Raw genomic sequence first — 20865 nt, forward strand, 5'->3', positions numbered from 1 at the left:
TCCCAGGCAGCTTTGAATGCAGCCCACTTCACCGAGGAAACATGGGATTTAATTAGGTAGAAAAGTTAGTTACGGTAAATTTGAAATCCTCTGGTAAGAAAACAGGGATTTGGCGATACAACTTGAACATATAGGGATGAGTTTTCTCTAAACTTTGACAACTAGGTAAGTTTTACTCTGATTTTGGAACAACTTTTCTAAAAGCAACAATGTTCCATTCAGTGGGAGGAGAGCCCACTGTGGGCTCCGACCCGGAAACCAGATTAGCTCCGGTAAACCCCAGAGCAGTCTGTAATCTGTGCAAACGGCTGTACCGTGATCCTAAAATCCTGCCCTGCCTGCACACCTTCTGCTCCGACTGTATCGAGCAGCTGGAGCCGTTCTCGGCGCCTCGGGGCTTCAGAAATGGCCCGGAGGACGGCGGCGCTAGGACCGGGGGGGAGCGAGTGTCGGTCACCGTTCTCTGCCCTCAGTGTGACACCGAGGTGGATATCCCTGAGGCAGGACCGGCCGGGCTCAGCACGGACCACCTGGCCCTGGATGAAGTCTTCCTGGAGACCCTGGTGAGCGACGGCCCGCTGGGCTGCGACCTGTGCGGGGAAGGCAGCGCGGAGAGCCGCTGTGAGGTCTGCTGCGTGAAGCTGTGCGGGTTCTGCTGCCAGGCGCACAGGTAAACCACAGCTTCTGATATAGGCCAACAAAGTTCTGATTTAGTTCCTAATACTTTAAACTCACACTAACATCACCCATTGTTTTTTGCACTTTATTTTTATTTATTTATATATATATATATATATCTTTTCTATTTATTTATATTTTACTGATTTTTTTCCAGGGAAGAGGAGAACAACATACATAAAGAAAAAACTAGTCATATATATATATATATATATATATATATATATATATATATATATATATATATATATATATATATATATATTATAAAGGCCTAGTAGCTGGAGATAAGAGCTTTCAAGTATTGCTCTAAGAAGAGTTCCATGTTTGGTTAAAATAGGTGGTTATTTGTTCCATCTGATATATTTCCATCACAATGTGTGTCCACGACCAAGTATTGGGCTTTCCTCATGATAGGTTTTTTCCTGGTCACCAAAAGGATGTTCATTAAGTATTTGTCCACTTTCAGCCATTCTTGAGGAACACATGCCAGATACTGTCTTAGTGTCCAGTGGCAAGTCTTGTAATGAGTTGTGTATTTCTGACCAAAAACCTTGAAAGTTTGGGCAATCCCAAAAGACATGGCGATTATTTGCACTTTGTTGACCACATTGTCTCCAGCAGACAGGGGTGGTGTCACTTGGTGACAGACATGTTCACAAGTCATTTTTTGCAAGTCCAAGTCAAGTCTCAAGTCTTGAGAAGGCCTGTCGCAATAATCAATTAATCGCACAAAAAATTCTAATCACTTGATTAATTAAAAAAAGTGCAATAATTTTCGTGCTTGCTTGTTTCTCCTTGTGTTTTCATCTCCGTCACTGAGACGGTATAGCTTAAAGGTCACTATTATATCTATAATGATCATTATCTTGAACTGCTAAATGAAAAATACAATTAAAAAAAGCACACATGCAAAATTATTTTCCAGATAAATTTTGCATTTTTAGTTTTTTTTCTTTCAAAAAAAACTATTTTCTTACATTATTTACCTGACATTTGTGGTTACAACTTTTTCTAGTTTTAGCAGTAAATGTCTGCTCTTTTATTTTTAAGTGAAATTGAGGACTGTGGAAAAAAACACAGTCACAATCCTGCCTTTTATTAATACATATGAGGTTAGAAACTATAAGAGATAAAGAAAAACCCTAAACAAATAGCAGGACAATACTTTTATAAAAGAAAGATTGTGGCAATAACTTTTTGTAACTTAATGACTTGGCGGGCAGTATTTTCAATTCAGTTTATTTATTTAGCGCCAATTTACAACATTATTCACAACATATTTCTCCTCTACCACTGCCATGAAGCTTTTAAAGCTGGGCTTGTCGATCAAAGACAAGGGGAGGTTGCATGAAATAATAAGGTCCTGAATTATTGCCTTATGTCTGTGATGTCCCTGGCTGTACACCTGCACTGCACTGTGGCTGATAAAGTTAGATGTGGTGGACCAAGCATCGTGTATTTTTTTCTAAAGAAGCTGCAGTTTTCTGCTCTTTTATTCCCGCCTTATGTAAAGTTTTTGTCTCCAAAGGTTATTATGAACGGTGGCACCGAAACAGGGGGGGTAATCATCGCTTCCATATCTGTATGGGTTGCATGCATGCATGCGCACGGGCATATATGTCACGTACTGTCAGTGACGTCAGTGTGTTGCACAGGGAAAAATATGATTTATGGTTTTCTTTCATTTAAATGTTTTATGCTTTGCATGTTTTGATGTTTCTTTTTTATATGATTGCTTTCCTTTTAGACTTTTGAATTTTTCCTGCATGTTGGGTTGTTTTGGTTTGTTTTTCCCTTGTGACAATCCATGCGCACTGGACTGAATTAGTTGTCTGAGGAGTAGGGCTGAACAATTAATCGCATTTTCAATATAATCGCAATTTTAAAAAATGCAATTTCCAAATCGCGGACGTCTGCAATTTTTGGCTATGTAACAATTAGTGAATCAGACGCGTTCTTTAGGTGTCAGTAAAATTTTTAAACTAAATTTGCCTCCACATGGAAGGGAAGACAGTTGCAGCAGTGAGATAATCTAATTTTATTACTTGTTTTAGAGTTTATATATTCATACATAGCACTAAGTACCAGTTAATCAGTTTAATACATAGACTGGTTTGTTGGTTGCACTTTGGACTTCATGTTCAACAAGGACTGATGTCTAAATCAGTTAAAAGCTGTTCTCTTGAATAATATTCTGATTAATAAAAACATTAAAAGTTCTTGATTTAAATAGTCCTTGTTTACAATTGTCTTTATTTAGAGGCAATTTTTGTTTCTTGTGGTTATGTAGAGAAAAGTCAAAATGAAATTGCAATTTTGGTTGAAATATATCGTAGGCAGAATGCGATCATTAATTAGGACACAGCGTGTCTTTTAGCACCTAATTGGTTGTTTGTATATGTTTAAAAAAAGACATGATCAATTAAACTGGGGGAAAAAATTGCATTAAATCGCAATATAAAGAAAAAAAATTGCAATTAGATTATTTTCCAAAATCGTTCAGCCCTACTGAGGAGGCGGAGTGCATTAATTGCGCTGCGTAATTGCTGCGCTCAGGTGTGAGCAAGGGCTGATTAAAGCCGACATAAAAGGAGTCTGAAGGAAAGGAGAAGGAGAACGGAATCTGCAGGTGACAGAGACGGATGCGCTGACGGGGGAGAGGCAGGCGGGTGCACAGATGGCCCAGTAAGGAGTATTAGGGCAGAGGAGGAACCTCGCCTGTAAGTAGCGCTCCCCCTCGCTTAAAGCATAAACAGGAATATATCTTCCGACGGGGTTTTGGCGCGTGGATGCTGGTGTTCTCCTTGCTTCTCTTTTAGCTGGATCGGTCTGGGAATGGGGGTGGCACACCAGGGAGTGGAACAGTGCCGGAGCGCCGCTGAGTTGGCTGTGGATCAGTCAGTGGGTGCTCCAGGCCGACCACTCGCACCAGAAGCAGCATAACAAGCGGAGCCCAACTTCCAGCCTCTGATTTTTAAGGAAAACTCTTGAATTTTAGGTTTTATCAGGAGAAGAAAAGGACTGTTTTATTATGCCACTTTTGGTGTGGCTTTTTGTATAAATAAAACACTTGAACTTGAGTGCTTCACGGTTTGGGTCTTTGAGTTGTTTGCTCCCCCTTGTGTCAACGACTGAGTGTGGGGCCATACTGGCCACAAGTGCTACTTTTTTTTTTTTTTTTTCCTCTTCTGTGTGCGGGTAAGGCGAGCGGCGATCAGTCAAGTTAGTAAAACAAAAAACACTTGAATAAGTGTTTTTACACTGGAATAAAATATTGTTCACAAGTCGGAAATTTACGAGTCTCAGTCGAGTCTGAAGTCCTTCAAATGCAAGTCTAAGTCGAGTCTGAAGTGATTAAATATGCAACTTAAGTGAGACTCGAGTACGAGTCACAAACTCGAGTCCCCATCTCTGCTTGGTGACACATGGGCACGTGATGCCCATGAAATGTCATTAGCCAGTGTCCTGAGGAGAGCAGCAATGGAGGCGCCCGGCCTGCATAAAAAGCACAAGAATATTTCTCTAAACTTTATAGTCACGGTATTAACCTAGCTGCTCTTTACAGCCCACACCAAAAGGTCAAATTGATGAGATCATGCTGATGTTGGAGCTAGTATTTATTCTCGTCTCAGCCTTGCAGAATCCTGCATCTCTTGTGGAACGTGAAGTCTGGAGGAGAACCGACGGTTTCCTCATGTGAACCCCCTGTTATACCAAAACGCTGCCAATACACCATTATACACTAGCTGTAAGTCAGAAACACGTTCGGCGGTCGTCTGGAATACGTTGATATGCGTTGAAGATACGTTCTTGATAAGTTATGTGTAAGTTATGCACAACACGACTTATGAGTAACTTAAACTTAACGTATGTCAACGATCAGATAACTTACCTGTAACCAATGGCCCACGTATGAGCAGACGCTGACATACGTCTCTGATGCTCAAAATTTCTTGTTGTATTTCAGTGTGGAAGTGTGCTTCAGTGTGCTCTTAACTTATAAAAAACATATCCATAACTTATCCAATGTATGCTAGTGTTTTTGCCAGCGTATGCTGTTCGTCGGCATACGCTGGCTAAATCGTTAAGGTGTGACAGCAGCATAACAACCATGCAGACCAATAGAAATGCATCTTTGTTTCTAACTCCAGAGGAGAGCCAGAAGGAAAGAGAATATAATCAAACACAAAACACAATTTAAGAATGATTGCGATAATAACGATCAATGTGAAAAAACAAAAGCTGAGAAAAATATAATTGAAAATCTGTAAAAATGTAAGTAAAAAACATTGTTTAAACTATTGTATTATTTTTTTTCTCATATTGCTATAAATAAAACTTTGCTTGCAACAATAATGAAACAGAATTCCCTCCATGGTTTAACCTGATCAGGAATCTGTCTGTTCTCCCTGAAGGCGGCAGAAGCGGACAGCGTCTCATTCTCTTCAGGCCGTGGAGGAGCTAAAGGCTCGAGGTCGTCTCTGCCGCCCCGTCCTCTGCTCCCTTCACCCCGGACAAGAGCTGAGGCTCTTCTGCCAAACCTGCGAACTGTCCGTATGTCTGGAGTGCGCGGCCACGCTGCATCGGGACCATCGCTGCTGTCCAACAGGTGACATCATTGACCACCATGGTGACCGGATCCGGGAGCTGGTCAGCGTGCAGCTTCGACCTCGCCTGCAGAGACTGGAGGAGTCGCTGCAAAAGGTTCAAAAAGATCCATCTTTAGATTCCTGTTAGATTTCAATCTTGAAACATAATTCAGTTTGAAGTAGGGATGTAAACAGGTAAGGTGTGGCACAATGCCTGACCGCTTATCAGAGCAACATACCCTGTCTTTAAATTACAGTTTTACTTCTCTGTACCTTTCAAATAAAAATGTATTCATCTTTTTTAATTCAGTTTTCTAATGGTTCCTTTTTTGTTACATCTTCTAAATGTGTCTTGTTTATTTATGTGTAAGAAACCATGTTATTTTTAATTCAGTCAGTATTGTGAAAATATAACAATGAACTACTACTACTACTAAAAATTAAAACATTTAGGCCCTTTTCTTAATGTAAAGGTTTTTTAAAACTGGCCACTAATTGTCAGTAAATTAAAAAAACAAATAAACTTTCATTATTTCATTAATCCTTAGCTTTATTTAGTTAACATGGAAAATGTGTCGAGGAACAAATACGATAGACCTGATTAAAAATATTGTTATTGCTGTAAATTAAACTTTCGCCTTTCTGATTCTCCTGCAGGTCGATATTTCCCAAGAAAATCTGCAGGTTCGAATAGATGCAACGGCCAATGAAATTCGAGCTTTTGCACGAGGCTACGCCAGTGCCGTGGAGGCTCACTGCTTGTCCCTGCTGCGCCGCCTAGAGGAGCTCAGGGTGCAGCGCAGGTAGGACCCTACTAATGCTGTAAAGTGCTTCAGATGATGTGTTGTGAATTGGCGCTATGTAGATAAACTAAACGGAATAATTAAAGGTTACTTATTGTAAAAGTCCAGCATTAACCGACAGTGAAACGCTGACATCATAATTGATTTATCTTTTTTTTCTTTTCCTGTTTTAATTAACAGTTTAATCCATTATTCTAAAGTTGGACTGATGTGTTTTTCCTCCTGAATAAATTAGTAAAGTCTCACTGCTGCCTGCTGTTTGGTTTCCCAATGCCTCTTTCCTGCAGAAACCACCTCCACCTGCAGAGGGCGCAGCTGCAGCAGGCCCTGCTGGATGTCAGAGGGAGTGTGGAGTTTGCAGAGCGGCTCCTGAGCTGTGGATCTGACGCTGAGATCCTCAGTACCAAAGGCGTGACTCTAAAAAGATTGACCACTCTGGCTGAGAGTGGATTCGACCCCCACCTGGCAGCGGTGGCCCCTGACGATGGCAGCAGTATTTGCTTCCTGCCCAGGGAGCCGGCGGGAGAGGTGGAAGGCTACCCAGTGGTGGGTGTGATCAACTCGAGGACGGTGGACGTCAGCAGGTGCACCATCGAAGGGGAAGGTAATCAACCGAAAAGGACGTTGTCTGCCTTTCATTGTTAGTGGTTGCTTCAAATTCCTTTGAAGGATAAAAGTTGGAAGGAAGCTGTGTACATGTAGGGCTGAGTAATAAAACATTAACAATAAATATCCCGATAGATGCTCAATCAATATCAATAGAAAGTAAACTTAATTGAACTGAGATCCAGAACCACATGGCATTCTGGTTTATTCAGAGCCAAAAAAGGGAAAAGGAGGCAAAAAAGGTCGAATTCCTGTAAGAAATCTTCTAAATTCATAAAGACATTACAGAAAATGGTTTTTAAATCTGTTTATTGTCTCATTACTGTATCTCCTCTAGAAAGCTAAGAAAACGTTAAGGTATAGACTGAGTAAAAGAAAATACCACAAAAGAAATAAAGAAATAGATACAGAAGACAAATTAAAGAAAATAATTCTTACCATACGGGACTGATTTCAGCCATGACTTTCAGGAAAGCTTACCGCAACAAAGTGACGCCAACCGTAAGGTTGCTCCACCTACATGAGTGCAAGCAAAGCCTGGAGAAATTCAGCATTATTTTAACAGCTGTACAGTGAATTACAACTTCATTTATGAAGCATTTTCCCTGATCAACCCTGATGCATAGACAGCTGACAGTTTTATTTACCGCATCTGGGGCCTGTTTCAGAAAGGAGGTTAAGTGAAAACTCTGAGTTTGTTAACCCTGAAATGAGGGAAACTCTGGGTTTTCTGTTTCAGAAAGGGAGGTAAGTTAAACCTGAGAAAGCAGAGTAAGTCAAGCCCGTTTCTGAAAGAGAGGTAACTTATACTCAGAGTCAGTTACCATGGCAATTTACTCTGTGAACCTAACCTGGTCGGGAGCAGGTTTTCTTCAGAAAATCCAGAGTTTATTTTGGTCTCCTCCCCTTTTTTAAAGAGGAAGTGGTGTTTAAACACCTAATTGATTCTTTGGGGACATACAGTATTCATTGCACACATTTCAGTCACGTAGAGCGCATCAAAGGGAATGAAATGGCATGTCCTTTTATGGATGATCCTGTTTGTAAAGCCAGGTAGCTACTCTACTCCCATGATGTGCTCAAGGCTTACCTGCTTGAAGTATGTTTTTATATTTCATTTTCAGCTGCTGCCATGTTCTTTTGATGCCTGCAGGATTGCACCTATCCATGAAAACTAAATTAGGTTTAATAAAATACTGTTCTTCCAGTTTCACCTCTGATATTATAACAGTTGGGTAAGTTACTCTAAAATAGTTCTTAATTACTAACTACAAATTTTATCTTCAACAAATCTAATTAGCTTAATGTAATAATTACTGTCTCTAGAAAGTATTGGTCTACTTACTAATTTGTTTTACTTACTTATTAATTACTTTCTAAATCCCAAATCAACCTCAACCACTTGAAAAATACAAGGAGAGACAAGAAACTGCACTTCTAATGCTTTCAAATAAACAATATTCAATTGCTTGAATTAATCTTAAATTGACCAAAGTGTGTAACTAGACGGAGAAAGTTCAAATCAAAATATACCTTTTAAAATATGATATTAAATCCACTATTGTTTTATAGTCTTTAAATTAATTACAGTATTTATATGACTTAAGTAACTTAATTCATTACACCCAACACTGTATAAAAGTAATTAAAATGTAAACTTACGCATTGACTCGAGCAGCTATTTTCACCCGAGCTAACTCTCTCTCCTTCGCCGCTACAGCCGTGTTGCTTTTTTTTATTTTTTAAATAAATGTTCAAATTCTGCATATGCTTGCATAAGCACATCCAGTTCTGCTGGTGAGAAATATGCACACCTTTTTTTGTCTGAAGCTGTTGCCATGGTGACTCGTAATATCTGTGCTCCATTGATAATGGCTTTTTATAGTTGTGGTGCACGCGCTTAACTCAGAGTCAGTCAATTTAGAGTTGATTGAACTAACTCATTTCAGCTGTTCTGAAACCCAAAACTCAGAGTTTCCAATCTCAGGATAAGTCAACTTAGAGTTCAAGTTTTAACTCAGAGTTGGTTGAACTTCCTTATTGAAACAGGCCCCTTGTCAGTAAAATTATTGCAAGTCAGCAACAAACAAATCAGCCTTCAAGCCTGCTGTAGGAAGATAACAAACAGTTCTTTAGTTTTCATCATAGCGTTGTTTGCTTATGTTTTAGTTAGGGCTGGACGATATAGAAAAAAAGCTTATCGATAAAAAAAAAATGCATATTGATCGATATCGATAATTATTGAAAAGATTTGAAACCATATTTTATGTGCAGCTCCGCCTGGACATTTTATGATATTGCTAAATGATTTTATTTTAATAAAGAACACAAACACAGACTTCCAATTAAGTCTTTATTTAACCAACTTTTTTAACCATAACAGAATTGTTTTAAAGAAAAATAACTTAAGAGACCTGAGTTATGTTATTAAATACTGACAAAGAATAAACGTTTTCACTGGTTCCCTACACATTTTACAGATGACTGTGGTTTGTTTTTTGTCCGACTTGCCATGACCGAAATACTGCCAAACGGGCGAACTACGAAAACCCTTCTTTGGAACAATTTCCTCCGCCTCTCCTTGCTGCGAAATCTTCATGTGCTCTGTGTTGTGGTTTGAGAGGGCGGCGCTTTGTGACAGCGTGCCTGGGTCCGCGATTGTGATTGGTTGGAAGGAAGTAGTGACTAGCATAAACCTACATGCTAGGCTACAATGAGAAGGAAGGAAAACTGCGTTTCTTTATCGAACTTTTATCAACCCTCTTTTTTTCTATTGCGCCACACGTCTATCGATCAATATATATCGTTATTGAATTATCGCCCAGCCCTAGTTTTAGTTAGGAAAAAGCTTGAATTGCTTTATTATTTACGAAGGTGTTTGGTTATAGTCTGTGTCCAAGACAGCATCTTAGCATAGGCTTTAAATTTTCACCATTCTTTCAATAAAACAGCAAAAATATTGCCAGTTTCATGTCATTTGACTATAAATTTGCACAGTGGGTGATTTTGTATAACTGGCGAAATGCTCCACAATGCCGGCTAATCCACTGGTTGCTGGTTTCACCTCAACATGGTGGACCTTCATCTAAAAAAGCAAGTCATGGTGCTTCACTTCTGAAAGCAGCCGGCATCCCCTGGTCCAGCAGATCTTCCAGAGATTCTCCTAGTTCTGGGAGTCCAGGAGTCACGGCAGGTTCATGGCCGCTTTCCATGGGGGGGATGGCGAGAACCCCGGCAGAGATGCACCAGGGCAGGGAGAGGCTTCAGCTGCTGGTCAGTATATGTGTCATGATGGGTCTTAAGTTCTTAGCCCACATGTAGAACACAACGGAGGCTGGGTAAAAGTTTAACAGAGTTTATTTGGGTTTGCACAAATACACAAGATCATAAACTGGAACTGGAACTGGTCAGGGCTGGTTCACTGGAGTCTGCAGAGATGATAGTTTGATTAGGCAACGGACTGATGAGTTATGAGTCTTTGATTATTCAGAAGAATACCTTGAAGGAGTCCGGGCTTCTCTTTGAGAGAGAAGGAACTGTTGGGTCCAGAGACTGTTTGTTCAGCAGAGTCCAAGAGTAGCTGCAGCGTCTTGCTTCTGACTTTGAAGGCAGACCTTGATCTGAGTTTCCAGCTCTTAGCCAAGAGAGCAGGGGAATCCACATAGGAGTCTTCAGGTTTGGCTCACGAGGGCAATCTCGGCAGTTTAAGCTCATCCAGAGCCTCAGGTAGAGACAGGTTTCCTGTGAGGCAAAAAACAAGGAAGAATTAGAATCAGGATCTCTCTCAAGAGACAGCAAAGATTCTTAGGTTCTAGGCTCAGGTCGCTAACCAAACTAGGTCAACACTGCGGCGTCGAAGCAAGGTCTGGCAGGTGGTTATATAGTGCAGGTCTCTGATGAGAAGATGCGCCTCAGGTGTGCTGGAAGACTCCAGCTCTTGGAGACCCACGGCGCACTCTGCTGTAGGAAGGTGGTACAGCTCCAGATCCCAACAATATGAGCTGGAGCTAAAAGAGGGTGATGAAAGACTCAACAATCTTTCAAGGGGCTTAAGAGCATTCCCTCCTCCATCCTTTGTCAACATTAAAGGAGTCATAGAATGCAAAACCGAGTTTCCATTATCATAGATAAATAACGATAGTTCAGTGGGTGAAATGGACATACAGAGAAGTTCAAACCCCATCAACACCTCCTTTCTCTGCAAATATCACAATTCTAAACTTCCACCATAAAACGGGTGAATTCCAACAAAGTCTTGAGTTTATGTCAATTCGGGGATGTTGCCTTATTTGGTTCTGGCCTCTACTTTTGTCACACCCTGAAATTGACATCCAGACCAGCCCACTGGTCCACTGGCCCAAGAACATGAATAGAAGGAAGATGTAAGACACCAGTTTAGCTGTTTAGCCTACAGTTGGGTTTACTTCTCCAAGAATTACAAAGCAGGAAGTTTCTCTATTAAAAATGAGCCTGAACCAGAGGCATAAATGCAGTGTTCCAGGCTGCATGGAGAAAGGGGAAAATTTCACAGTCTTCCCAAGGATCCGAAGACTCGACAGGCATGGATTATTGTTGTTTGACGCTCAGCTGTTCATTTGCTCTCAGCATTTTACCGAAGACAGTTTTCAAAATCTTGGACAGTTCAAAGCAGGATTTAATAAACTTCTTTTACTGAAACGAGGGCCTGTTCCGACTGTAAGGCCATCACAACCGCAAGCTGTAAGAAAGATTCTGTCGCTAAGCTGTTCATAGCTGTGCTGGGCTGCTGACAGGACCAGACCTCAGCAAAGAGCCATGAGCCGCCCGTCCTCAGCCAGAGGAGGGGGGCTGGGGGCCAGCGAGGGGAAGCAGGGGGCTGCCTGTGTTCAGGCTGCCACCATGCCGGGTTCGGTCACTCTGTCCCCAGCTGGCTCCCTCCCCCCTTCTGCCGGGTTCCCGGACCAGCCCTGGAGCTGACGGCTCGGTTTGAATGCGCGTGTGTGTTTTAACTACATGCTGCGCTGTAGTCAACCAATATCGTGGACGATTTTTAAATTGCTGTTTGGTCACCCTACCATATCAACAGTTTGATGTTTCAGTGAATGAGTCCTTGTTGCTATGATGCGTCTTTGCTCAGCAGCTTTGCTCGTTGTAAACCAACTAATCAGCGCACAGCTCATCTAAATATTCATGAGCACCATAAAAAGAAGAAAAGCTGTCATTTCATTCTGGGGCTTTTAACCAGGCTTGCATTAGGGCTCATAGAACAGCAAATATGCCATTTTCAGCCCAACCAATGTTACATACCCTATTAAGGGACCTTTAGGACCAGCACCAAATACCCTATAGAACCATTCTAGGACCCCTTTAATTTCTCCATCTTCCACTTTGATTGCTAAAAGCGTGTCTCTGCTCTCCTCCTTAACCCGATACCACAACCACTTCTAGACAGATTTTTATAATAATTTCTAAGCTGATATGTCAGAGATACCCCCCCCCCTTTTTAGCATCAGTCAGCCAAAGGAAGAATGGGTGGTAATAATCGAGAAGATTTAAGAGGAAAACTGTTGTCTGGCGTCACAATTTAGATTTGGCTTAGCCAAAGATTATTTAGCCTAATGTAGCTCCAGAGCCTCTTCAGGGGAGGAGTAGAAGCTACAATGCAGACATGTTTTTCTTTTTACTATTTTAAGACTTTTGTTTTCTTGTTGGCTCTTTGGCTCAGAGGCAGGAATTCCTTTGAAACTATAAAAGACTCATCAAGCCTTCAGGCAAACAGCTTAGTGAGTGTTTACACATAAATACTGCAGGCCCATGCACATCCATCAGGTCATATGAAACATTCAGTGTCATGAAGATCATTGGCTGATATATTTGTGCAGAAGAAACGACAGCAAAGTCAGGTTTTTAAAGAACATTAAGAAGAAGGACTGTGAAATAATCTGTTATTTTATCCAGTCCAATTAATACTGAGTTTTAATGCTTAATCAAGAAACAAGGAATAAAATCCGTTATTCGTTTAACAAAGAAACCTGTACTTGCTGAGGTTAGATATAATGGCTGTTAGAAGATTTGTTTTAGTGGCAAATAATGTGACAGTAATGTGTTCAGATGTATCCTGAGGGATTTTAATGAAAATATTCGACATTTCAACTTCCTTATTGGTTCAAAAAGCAACAGGTGGCAACCTACAGAGCAGGTGCTTGATTTATTTACAAACACATGTTTTTAAATATTTACATAGTACAGTTAGTGATCAACAGTTTTCTAAATGGCCTCCTTTACAGCGTGTAATCTGGGAGCCCTTTACTTATATCATAATACAAAGCAACATAAAAAGAAATCAAACAACTTAAAAAAACCACCCAACAACCTAAACTATCAAACTGTTGATAAAGAATGCTATTAGTTCTTCAGTAGAAATTACACATTAAAAATCATATTAAATGCTGATTTATAAGAATCCTTTATTAGTATTTACAGGGCCTTAAGCTGGGCATCCACTCTGCGATATTTTCAATCGTTGCTCGCAGCTTCATCTCAAACTGTGCGGCGAAACTTCAGGGTGTAAAAGTTCACAACTCACGACCTCACGATTCCTGATTGGGAGGCGCTGATCGCACCTTGTTACCTGCTGTACGCTATACACAGCACGATCAGGCTGAAAGTTCGCCCAATCAGAAATTGTCGCACAGCTGGAAAACCGTCCTATAAAGGGTAAAAAATCGTACAGCGAATGCTCGATCTTCCTAAACCAGCACAGCATGAAGCTCAGCCTTTGGGGTTTATATCGGCGCAAATTGTGCAATAAACTCATCTCGAGATGTTGTTAAATAGATTAAGAGACTGAGAATCTTTAATAGTTTTTTTCAGTCTGATTCCTCAACATGCTGCACTAAAGCTAGTGCAATTCAGCTTCCACTTTTTCCCACTTAGTAGGGATTTCCACTTTGTGTTTGGTTTATGAGATTAAAAAATTACTGGAATGAGCTGGAAATCCAGGATTCAGTCTGTATACTTCACCCTGCATAATGTATTCTTTATATCAGTTGTTTCCCTCACACCCAAACTTTAAAGTCTGGGTGTGTCAGAGGGAGCATTATCATTTGCATGTGTTTTTACTTATATGCCTTTCTTTTTCAGAATCTTAAGTCTCTCAAGGTGATTAGGATACGTGTTACACCATACTACATTACAGGAAATAAAATAGAGACCTGTAGAAGTTAAAGGAGCTTTAAGAATTAGATGGTTTTATAAATTATAAAATAAACCAACATATTTAAAAAAGTTTACCATTATAATACTCAATTTATGTTTTGAAATACAAAGGCTCATTAAGAAATATTCCCAGGTATTTAGTACTTTCCACATTCTCAGTAGTTCTGTTATTATACTCAGTTTGTATGTCCCAAATATTTTTCCTGATTCTATTTCACTAAAAAATAGGGATAAGTTTTTACATTTAAACCAGTTATTGACAAGATTTTGTAGATTATTTAGATTTTTATGAGAAAATTAGGAAATTGGTGTCTTCTTCATTGGTGTCCTTGTTAAATTTACAGTCATTTGGGTAAAAAATAAAAGGAGAAATCCATCCTTTTATCAATATGCAATTAATATCTATAATTTTTACTAGGGATGCACGATATAATCGGCCCCCTATCGGTATCGGCCACAAAACTGAATATCGGACATCGGCCACCCCACCGATATTTAACCCGATATTTGATCAGCTTCTGAGTTTCTGAAGTCAAAAAAAAATAATTCTACTTCTTCTTCTTCCTCAAAAACTTCTCTTTTACAGACTTAAAAACTTCTAAAGAGGAGGGAAAAAATATTGATGAATTAAATTATCACAGAATCTTCATATGCTGATATATTGCCATTTAAAAACACCATATCAATCTCTTTTACTAATGAAATATTGCTATATGTCATCGTTATGCTACGAAATCCCCCGAAAATTCACGAAATTTTGCCATATTTTTATATGTTGATATATTGACGCGGCATCGATCTATTTTACTAACAAAATCTCACAAGAATTTGCAAAATATCTCGAGAGTTTGTAACAGAACGATGAAGTTTCATGAGATTTTTAAAGTAAAATAGATCGATACCGTGTTTTTAAAAATCTATTTGATATCAGCATATGAAAATATATTTGAGTTTATTATTTTTCAAAGTGTCAGAAATGGATAACAAAACTGCTATTTTCAGTGACTATTTTTGTCCAGCTTTAACATCGGTATCGATATCGGTTATCGGCTACATGAGTTTTAAAATATCGGCATATCGGATATCGGCCAAAATCCCAATATCGTGCATCCCTAATTTTTACGGGAGTCCAAAGGTCCCAGTTCTGCTCTTTTCACCTTTCAAAAAAGTACAATGTGGTGATGATACTATTGGCTCCCATCAATAAAGGGTTTGATAACACAGAGACACAAGTGCTTCCCCCTTTAGTTTTCTGTTTTTTTTTTGTTTTTTTTTTAAATGCAAACTTTATTGAACACCTCTAGTGACAGTCTTACTACTATAAACGGTACGTTACTGTGGAGCGTCTACATTCTCCTTCTCTCTGATGTCCTGAACCGCTCAGACTGAAATCTGGTATTGTCATATTTTAACAGTAGAATAAAAGGCAAAGTTAAAAAGAAAAAATATTTTGATTAAGCATCTAGCCCTACTGTGTGAAGGTAGCCTTAAGGGCATATTCTGAAATAGTCAGATATTAATTAGAAATTTAAAAACCAGTCTTGTGTCTGTTTTTATCATTCTTGGTCAGAATAATAACATTTTAATCTCTGTTTAAGGTTGGTGCTTTTCTCAATACTCCACAGTCATGTTTTGCTGGTTCCAGGTCTGCAGCAGGGAACGGAGGGCCAGAGGGGACAATTCACTCTGGTGTGTCGAGACTCCGGTGGAGAGCAGCTGAGCCGAGGAGGAGAACTGGTCCTGGTCAGCATCGTCCACAAAGAGAAGAAAAACTGGTGAGAAATCCTTTCTCTGCCTTTGCTGGTTCAGCTAGCCAGCCGAAACACTGTCCGACCGCCCTGGAGCAAGTGGAAAAGTTTTAGCTTCACCTGAATGAATTTAGTAAAATGTCTTTTTTAAGGAACATTTGGCAATCTGATTAATCAAAAAAATAATCAACAGATCAATCGATTTGCAAAATAATCATTAGATCCAGCCCTAATTACATCTATAATTCAATTCAGTTTATTTATATAGCGCTAATTCACAACACAATTCATCTCAAGGCACTTTACAGTTGAACCAGATCATACAGTCAAATTAATTCAAAGTTTTCTATCTGAGGAAAACCAGCTGATTGTAGGGTTGTCAAAAGTATCGATACTCAAAAAAGTATTAATACTGAAACATTGTATCCGGATACAAAACTCGTTTTTAAAAGCATCGATACAGTGCCACCAGCAGTGGCACCTAAGCAGTCATTCATCTAAAGTGCAGAATAGAGGAGAATGCACTTTCTGAACACTGTGTGATTGAATAATTCTGTGCACTTTTCAGTTTCAGTCTTTTTTTTTTGTAAGAGGTGCAGCTGCTGAGAAATATTTTTGTTTTTTAACCGGTTTGGCTAGTGTCATTGTTACAGTATGTGTGCAAAGCATAGCCAAGGAAGGAACACTTAATTTTAATTTTATAAGTTTTTTTATCAAGCTTGCTTAATATTGTGCACAACAAACAATCTCAAAATATTGTTCTTATTGTTTATTGTATTTTATTTATTAATGAAAATATTTCTGTAGAATTTTGGAGTCTTTGTTTTTATCCTTGTGGTATGGAAAATGGTATCGAGTATCGAATATTTTCCGTAGTATCGGTATCGAGTTGAAAAGCTTAGTATCGTGACAACCCTAGTTGATTGCATCGACTCACTGACTCAAATACAATCCCTCACACTAAGCATGCTTGTAGCAACAGTGGAGAGGAAAAACTCCCTTTTAACAGAAAGAAACCTCCAGCAGAACCAGGCACATCTATATCGTTGTGTAGTTTGTAAATGCTTAAATTTTAGAAGAGAACTTCTAAAAAGTTCTAAAGGAGCCAGAAAGTCGATGTCAGATCTTTTTTTTTACTTATTTATTTAAAAAAAATGTTAAAAGTGGGATGAGATTGAAATTTTTAATGGATTAAATTCAAGGTCTATCATTAATTAATCAGAACTAATTGCATTTTAATCGTAAACAATATTTCAACAACATAAACTACCTTTTCATAAAAACTCTTTTTTTCCTCCTAAATTATTGAATGAATATGAAACAAAAATATTGTTTTTATCCAATAAGTAGTAAAGTCCATCATCAGATTGTTTGAAAGGCATCCTTTAGCTTTTTTTTCCATTAACAACTCATATTCTTTGCAAACCTTTTTGAAAAACTAATTCCAAGTGTGAGAAAACTGGAACATTAGTTATAGCAAAATTTCTTCCACTAAATATGGTGAAAAGAAAATGTGCTGCACTGAGATGGTTTTTTAAACCTGAATTCCCCCACAGGACCAATGCTTGTGATGCTGTTTTTTATTGTATTTAGGTGTTTAAATCTTTCTTATTTGTTAATAGAAATGAAGTTGGTCCTAAATAATATGTATGTAAGATGAGGAAAACAGATTTAAAAAGATTTGCTTTTTACAGCAGAGTGCTGATTTAAATATCTGTTAAGGAAATAAATTTTATCAAAGTTATATGTTTGTTTTCTGCGTTCAGCACAATAGAGACGACGGTGGCAGACAACAGTGATGGAAAGTACAGCGTCTCCTACAAACCCGAGGAACCAGGGCAGTACTCCGTTTGGGTTTGTGTCAGAGGCCAACATGTTAAGGTGCTGTACTGCATTTAAATAGAAACGTTTCTCTGTTTCTACATTGCTGATAAATATCACTATTTTCTGGTTTCTGTTTCTTTAATATTTCTAATCTTATTCATGTTGCATATATATTTATATTGTTTTCTTGTACTTCTGCTTTTATTTGGAGCCTTGCAACAAATAAATTTGATTTCAGTTCTATTTATTTGAATGAAAATAAAGTCTAAATCTAAAGAGCAGCACATGGACTGTAAAATGAAGCGAAAGAAGCCAGATTACTTGATATTTTGGGGAAATAATAAATTATTTATGTATACTGGTGAAAATACTGAATTAGAAACACTTTAGTTCAGCTGCAGCACATGCTATAGAGACCGTGTTTAGCATAACTATGACCACTAGATGGCAGCAAACTGCTTAAATTTGGGTTTTGTTTGAATATTTTTTAAGGCAATATACTGTTAGCTTGTTTGGGTTAAAATGCTCCTGAGTTTAAAGCTGTTCTTCCTGCAGGGTTCTCCATTTAATCTGAATGTGAAGAGGAAGTTCAGGCACCACGGCGGGACCTTTCACTGCTGCACCTTTTGCTCCAGTGGTGGAGCTAAAGAGGCTCGCTGTGGGTGCCCAGGAACCATGCCAGGTACTCACACAGAAAAACTATCAGTAAAGCGATTGTTTTTAATTAAAGCTTTTTTATCATTTAAACTAATGCAACTCTGTTGTCTCTTATGCCCGTCCTCCTGCAGGAGGATTTAAAGGCTGCGGTCACGGCCATAAGGGGCATCCAGGGAAGCCTCATTGGTCTTGCTGTGGCAGCACAGTGGAGAAGTCTGAGTGTTTGCCTCAGAGCATACTGGCTGCCGTTTCCCCTCGGGGACACCTTCGAACTGCAGAGCTCTGATAAGATGGTGAAGGGGACAGCAGGAGGGTCAGAGAAGCTGGGAAGTTAGACTCGGTTTGAAAGTGTAAAGCTAAAAAAGGTTCAACATGGAGGAAGAGAGACTATGGAGAGATAATCGGTCTGCTGGCTTCTGTAGCTACAGCTCAGCCAGGAGGAGAAACCTAAAGGAGTTTCTCCTCTGGGTTAAAGCTCCGGGGTCACAATGAGGAAAATAATATTGTGTTTAAAAATCTAATGTTTCGCCTTTAAAATCTTGTTTTCTTTGTTTTTGTTTTTTTTATTGGGAAACAACCCTAAAGGGTCCACCAGTTGGGAAAGTAATAAAGTACATACAAGTTAAAGATTTAGAGATGGTTCTGGGAAGTCCTGCTGCCTGATATTTTGTACCCCCCCCCCCACAGTATGTTTCAGTGTAGCCTTTTATTGTGGGAAGTCTAATGCACACCTGTGCACTAATCACAGGTCTAATCAGCATCTTGATATGGCACACCTGTGAGGTGGGATTAATTATCTCAGCGAAGGAGAAGTGCTCATTAATACAGATTTAGTTTAGCTCGTGAACAATATTTGATGGAAATGGTGATATTGTGTATGTGGAAAAAGTTTTAGATCTTTGAGTTCATCTCATGCAAATAAAGGCTTTCACATCAATTAAAGGGTAGGAATAAATGGCGACACATAGTTAAATGTCTCAAAATGGATTTAAAAAATCCAGAAAATGTTATTTCCAATCTATAGAAAATATTCTGAAGCTAAATAATCTGAAGTCACAGGAACAGCAAACTACCATCCTAGAGTCTATAGAGGAGAAAATAACGGTGCACCAGAAACAAATATGGCAGAATGTGTGTTCTAAAGGGAGAGGACCACACAAGGTGCTAGTATTTGTAATATAATATTAATCACACATAATATCTTAAGACCAGCTGGTTGTTTGGGGCAGTTAAGCTTTCATCTGTTATAGCAATTTGAAACAGCATCGACTGAACACTGGTTGCCTTTCTGGTTAAGAAGCCTTAATGTGAGGCGACACTGGGACCCTAAAGGTGTGACTGAGCCATGAAAGCCTTTCTGTATATTCTGACTAAATAATAAAAGCTAACTTAGTTTTTATTTGCTGATTGTTAAGATGATTTGAAAACTAACACCACTTAGTGCTCCAAAGTATATCATCGGTTTAGAGTATTTAAAATCACTGTTAATTGGCACTCGTCTGTTCTAAACATTAAAGTTTGTGTTTTGCTGAATTCTCTCTGCCTTCCGCTTGTAATTCTAAAGGAATAAAAACATTGTTTATGTTCTGATCTTTACATTTACTTTTATGTTGTACTGTTTTGAAATTAGACCCTGATTAGCAAACAATCAAATAATAATGTATGTGATGTTCTCGTGCTTGGGATCTATAGGGATTCCCACAATCCTTTGCATCGTAAGGCATTTAGGCACAGCACTCATTAAGTTAATTAAAATAGTTTATTTCTTCACGTGTTTGCTGTATTCAGAGTGAGGGTGAACTGGAGCCTTCATCCTATCTGTGATACTGTTTCAATGGTAAATTCCAGGTGCAGTCCAGATTATTAATCTCCTAAATTTTAGTACCTTTATTGCACTACTGGTATTTATTTGGAAGTATGCTAAGAGGAAATATGATTGAGAGGAAGGATGCAAAGGTCCATGGGCTGAGAGTCAAACAAAAAAGGCTAATTTCTTCCAAATACTTGACTTTCAACCACCAGCCTCTTCAGCTCTGACCTTTTTGCATCATAACAGCTTTCTAAATCTTCAGTTCTCAGCAGGGGTGTGAAGGAGAGAAGATCTGCTTTAAGGAATTATAAACATGTTCTAACAAACAAAATTTTGGACTTTAATTATAATTAATTATATGTCATAAACATACAGTGAAAATATTTGATTTGGGAGTAGGACAGCCATCAGAAGGAGGTGGTTAACAAAGGATTATACTACAATTAGAATATGACCAAAGCAGGGGGGAATTTATGAAATGGAGAAGCAAAACATTCATCCTTTGGTATGATTAAATAAAACTGGAAAGTTTATGAAACATGAAGACGAACTATTTGGCGACAGAGATGATACTGTTTGAAGAGATTGAAACTCTCCTCTTTTAATCTTTGCTGAGGCTGTTTTTTTTTATTTATATATTTTAACCTATTTGTTGTAAATTTCTATATTGGTATTTGTTTTTTTTGCTATATTCCCTTTTTGTTTGTTTCCTTGTTTGCTTTTTTAATGCATGTTTTGCAGCAAAGACAAAGAAAGGAAAATTGTTTATAAATGATACTTCACAGAATCATCCATTCGTTTTATTACCTTCACCGTTTTCTTTATATACTGTATATATATTTTAAGATATTTGATTTACGTTGATGTCTAACTTGATTTTCAGAACATATGCAGTTAAACCGCTAACTTAAGTCCTATCCTTTCACTATTTTGACAGTTCTTTATCTGTC

The 20865-nt window shown here is 38.7% G+C and overlaps 1 protein-coding gene across 1 annotated transcript; it reads left to right on the top strand.

Annotated features, from left to right (window-relative positions):
* trim45 (tripartite motif containing 45) lies at nt 1-19054 on the top strand. Its single transcript, XM_038272035.1, has 8 exons — nt 1-670; nt 5097-5385; nt 5928-6073; nt 6361-6677; nt 15522-15651; nt 17391-17505; nt 18004-18130; nt 18237-19054. Exons 1-8 carry the CDS (start codon nt 210-212, stop codon nt 18389-18391), a joined length of 1740 nt encoding a protein of 579 aa, XP_038127963.1. The 5' UTR covers nt 1-209; the 3' UTR covers nt 18392-19054.
* Nucleotides 19055-20865: the final 1811 nt, after the last annotated feature.

Source organism: Cyprinodon tularosa, unplaced genomic scaffold (assembly GCF_016077235.1).
Source record: "Cyprinodon tularosa strain WSP-4 unplaced genomic scaffold, ASM1607723v1 ctg815, whole genome shotgun sequence".
In the NCBI taxonomy this organism is placed as follows: domain Eukaryota; kingdom Metazoa; phylum Chordata; class Actinopteri; order Cyprinodontiformes; family Cyprinodontidae; genus Cyprinodon; species Cyprinodon tularosa.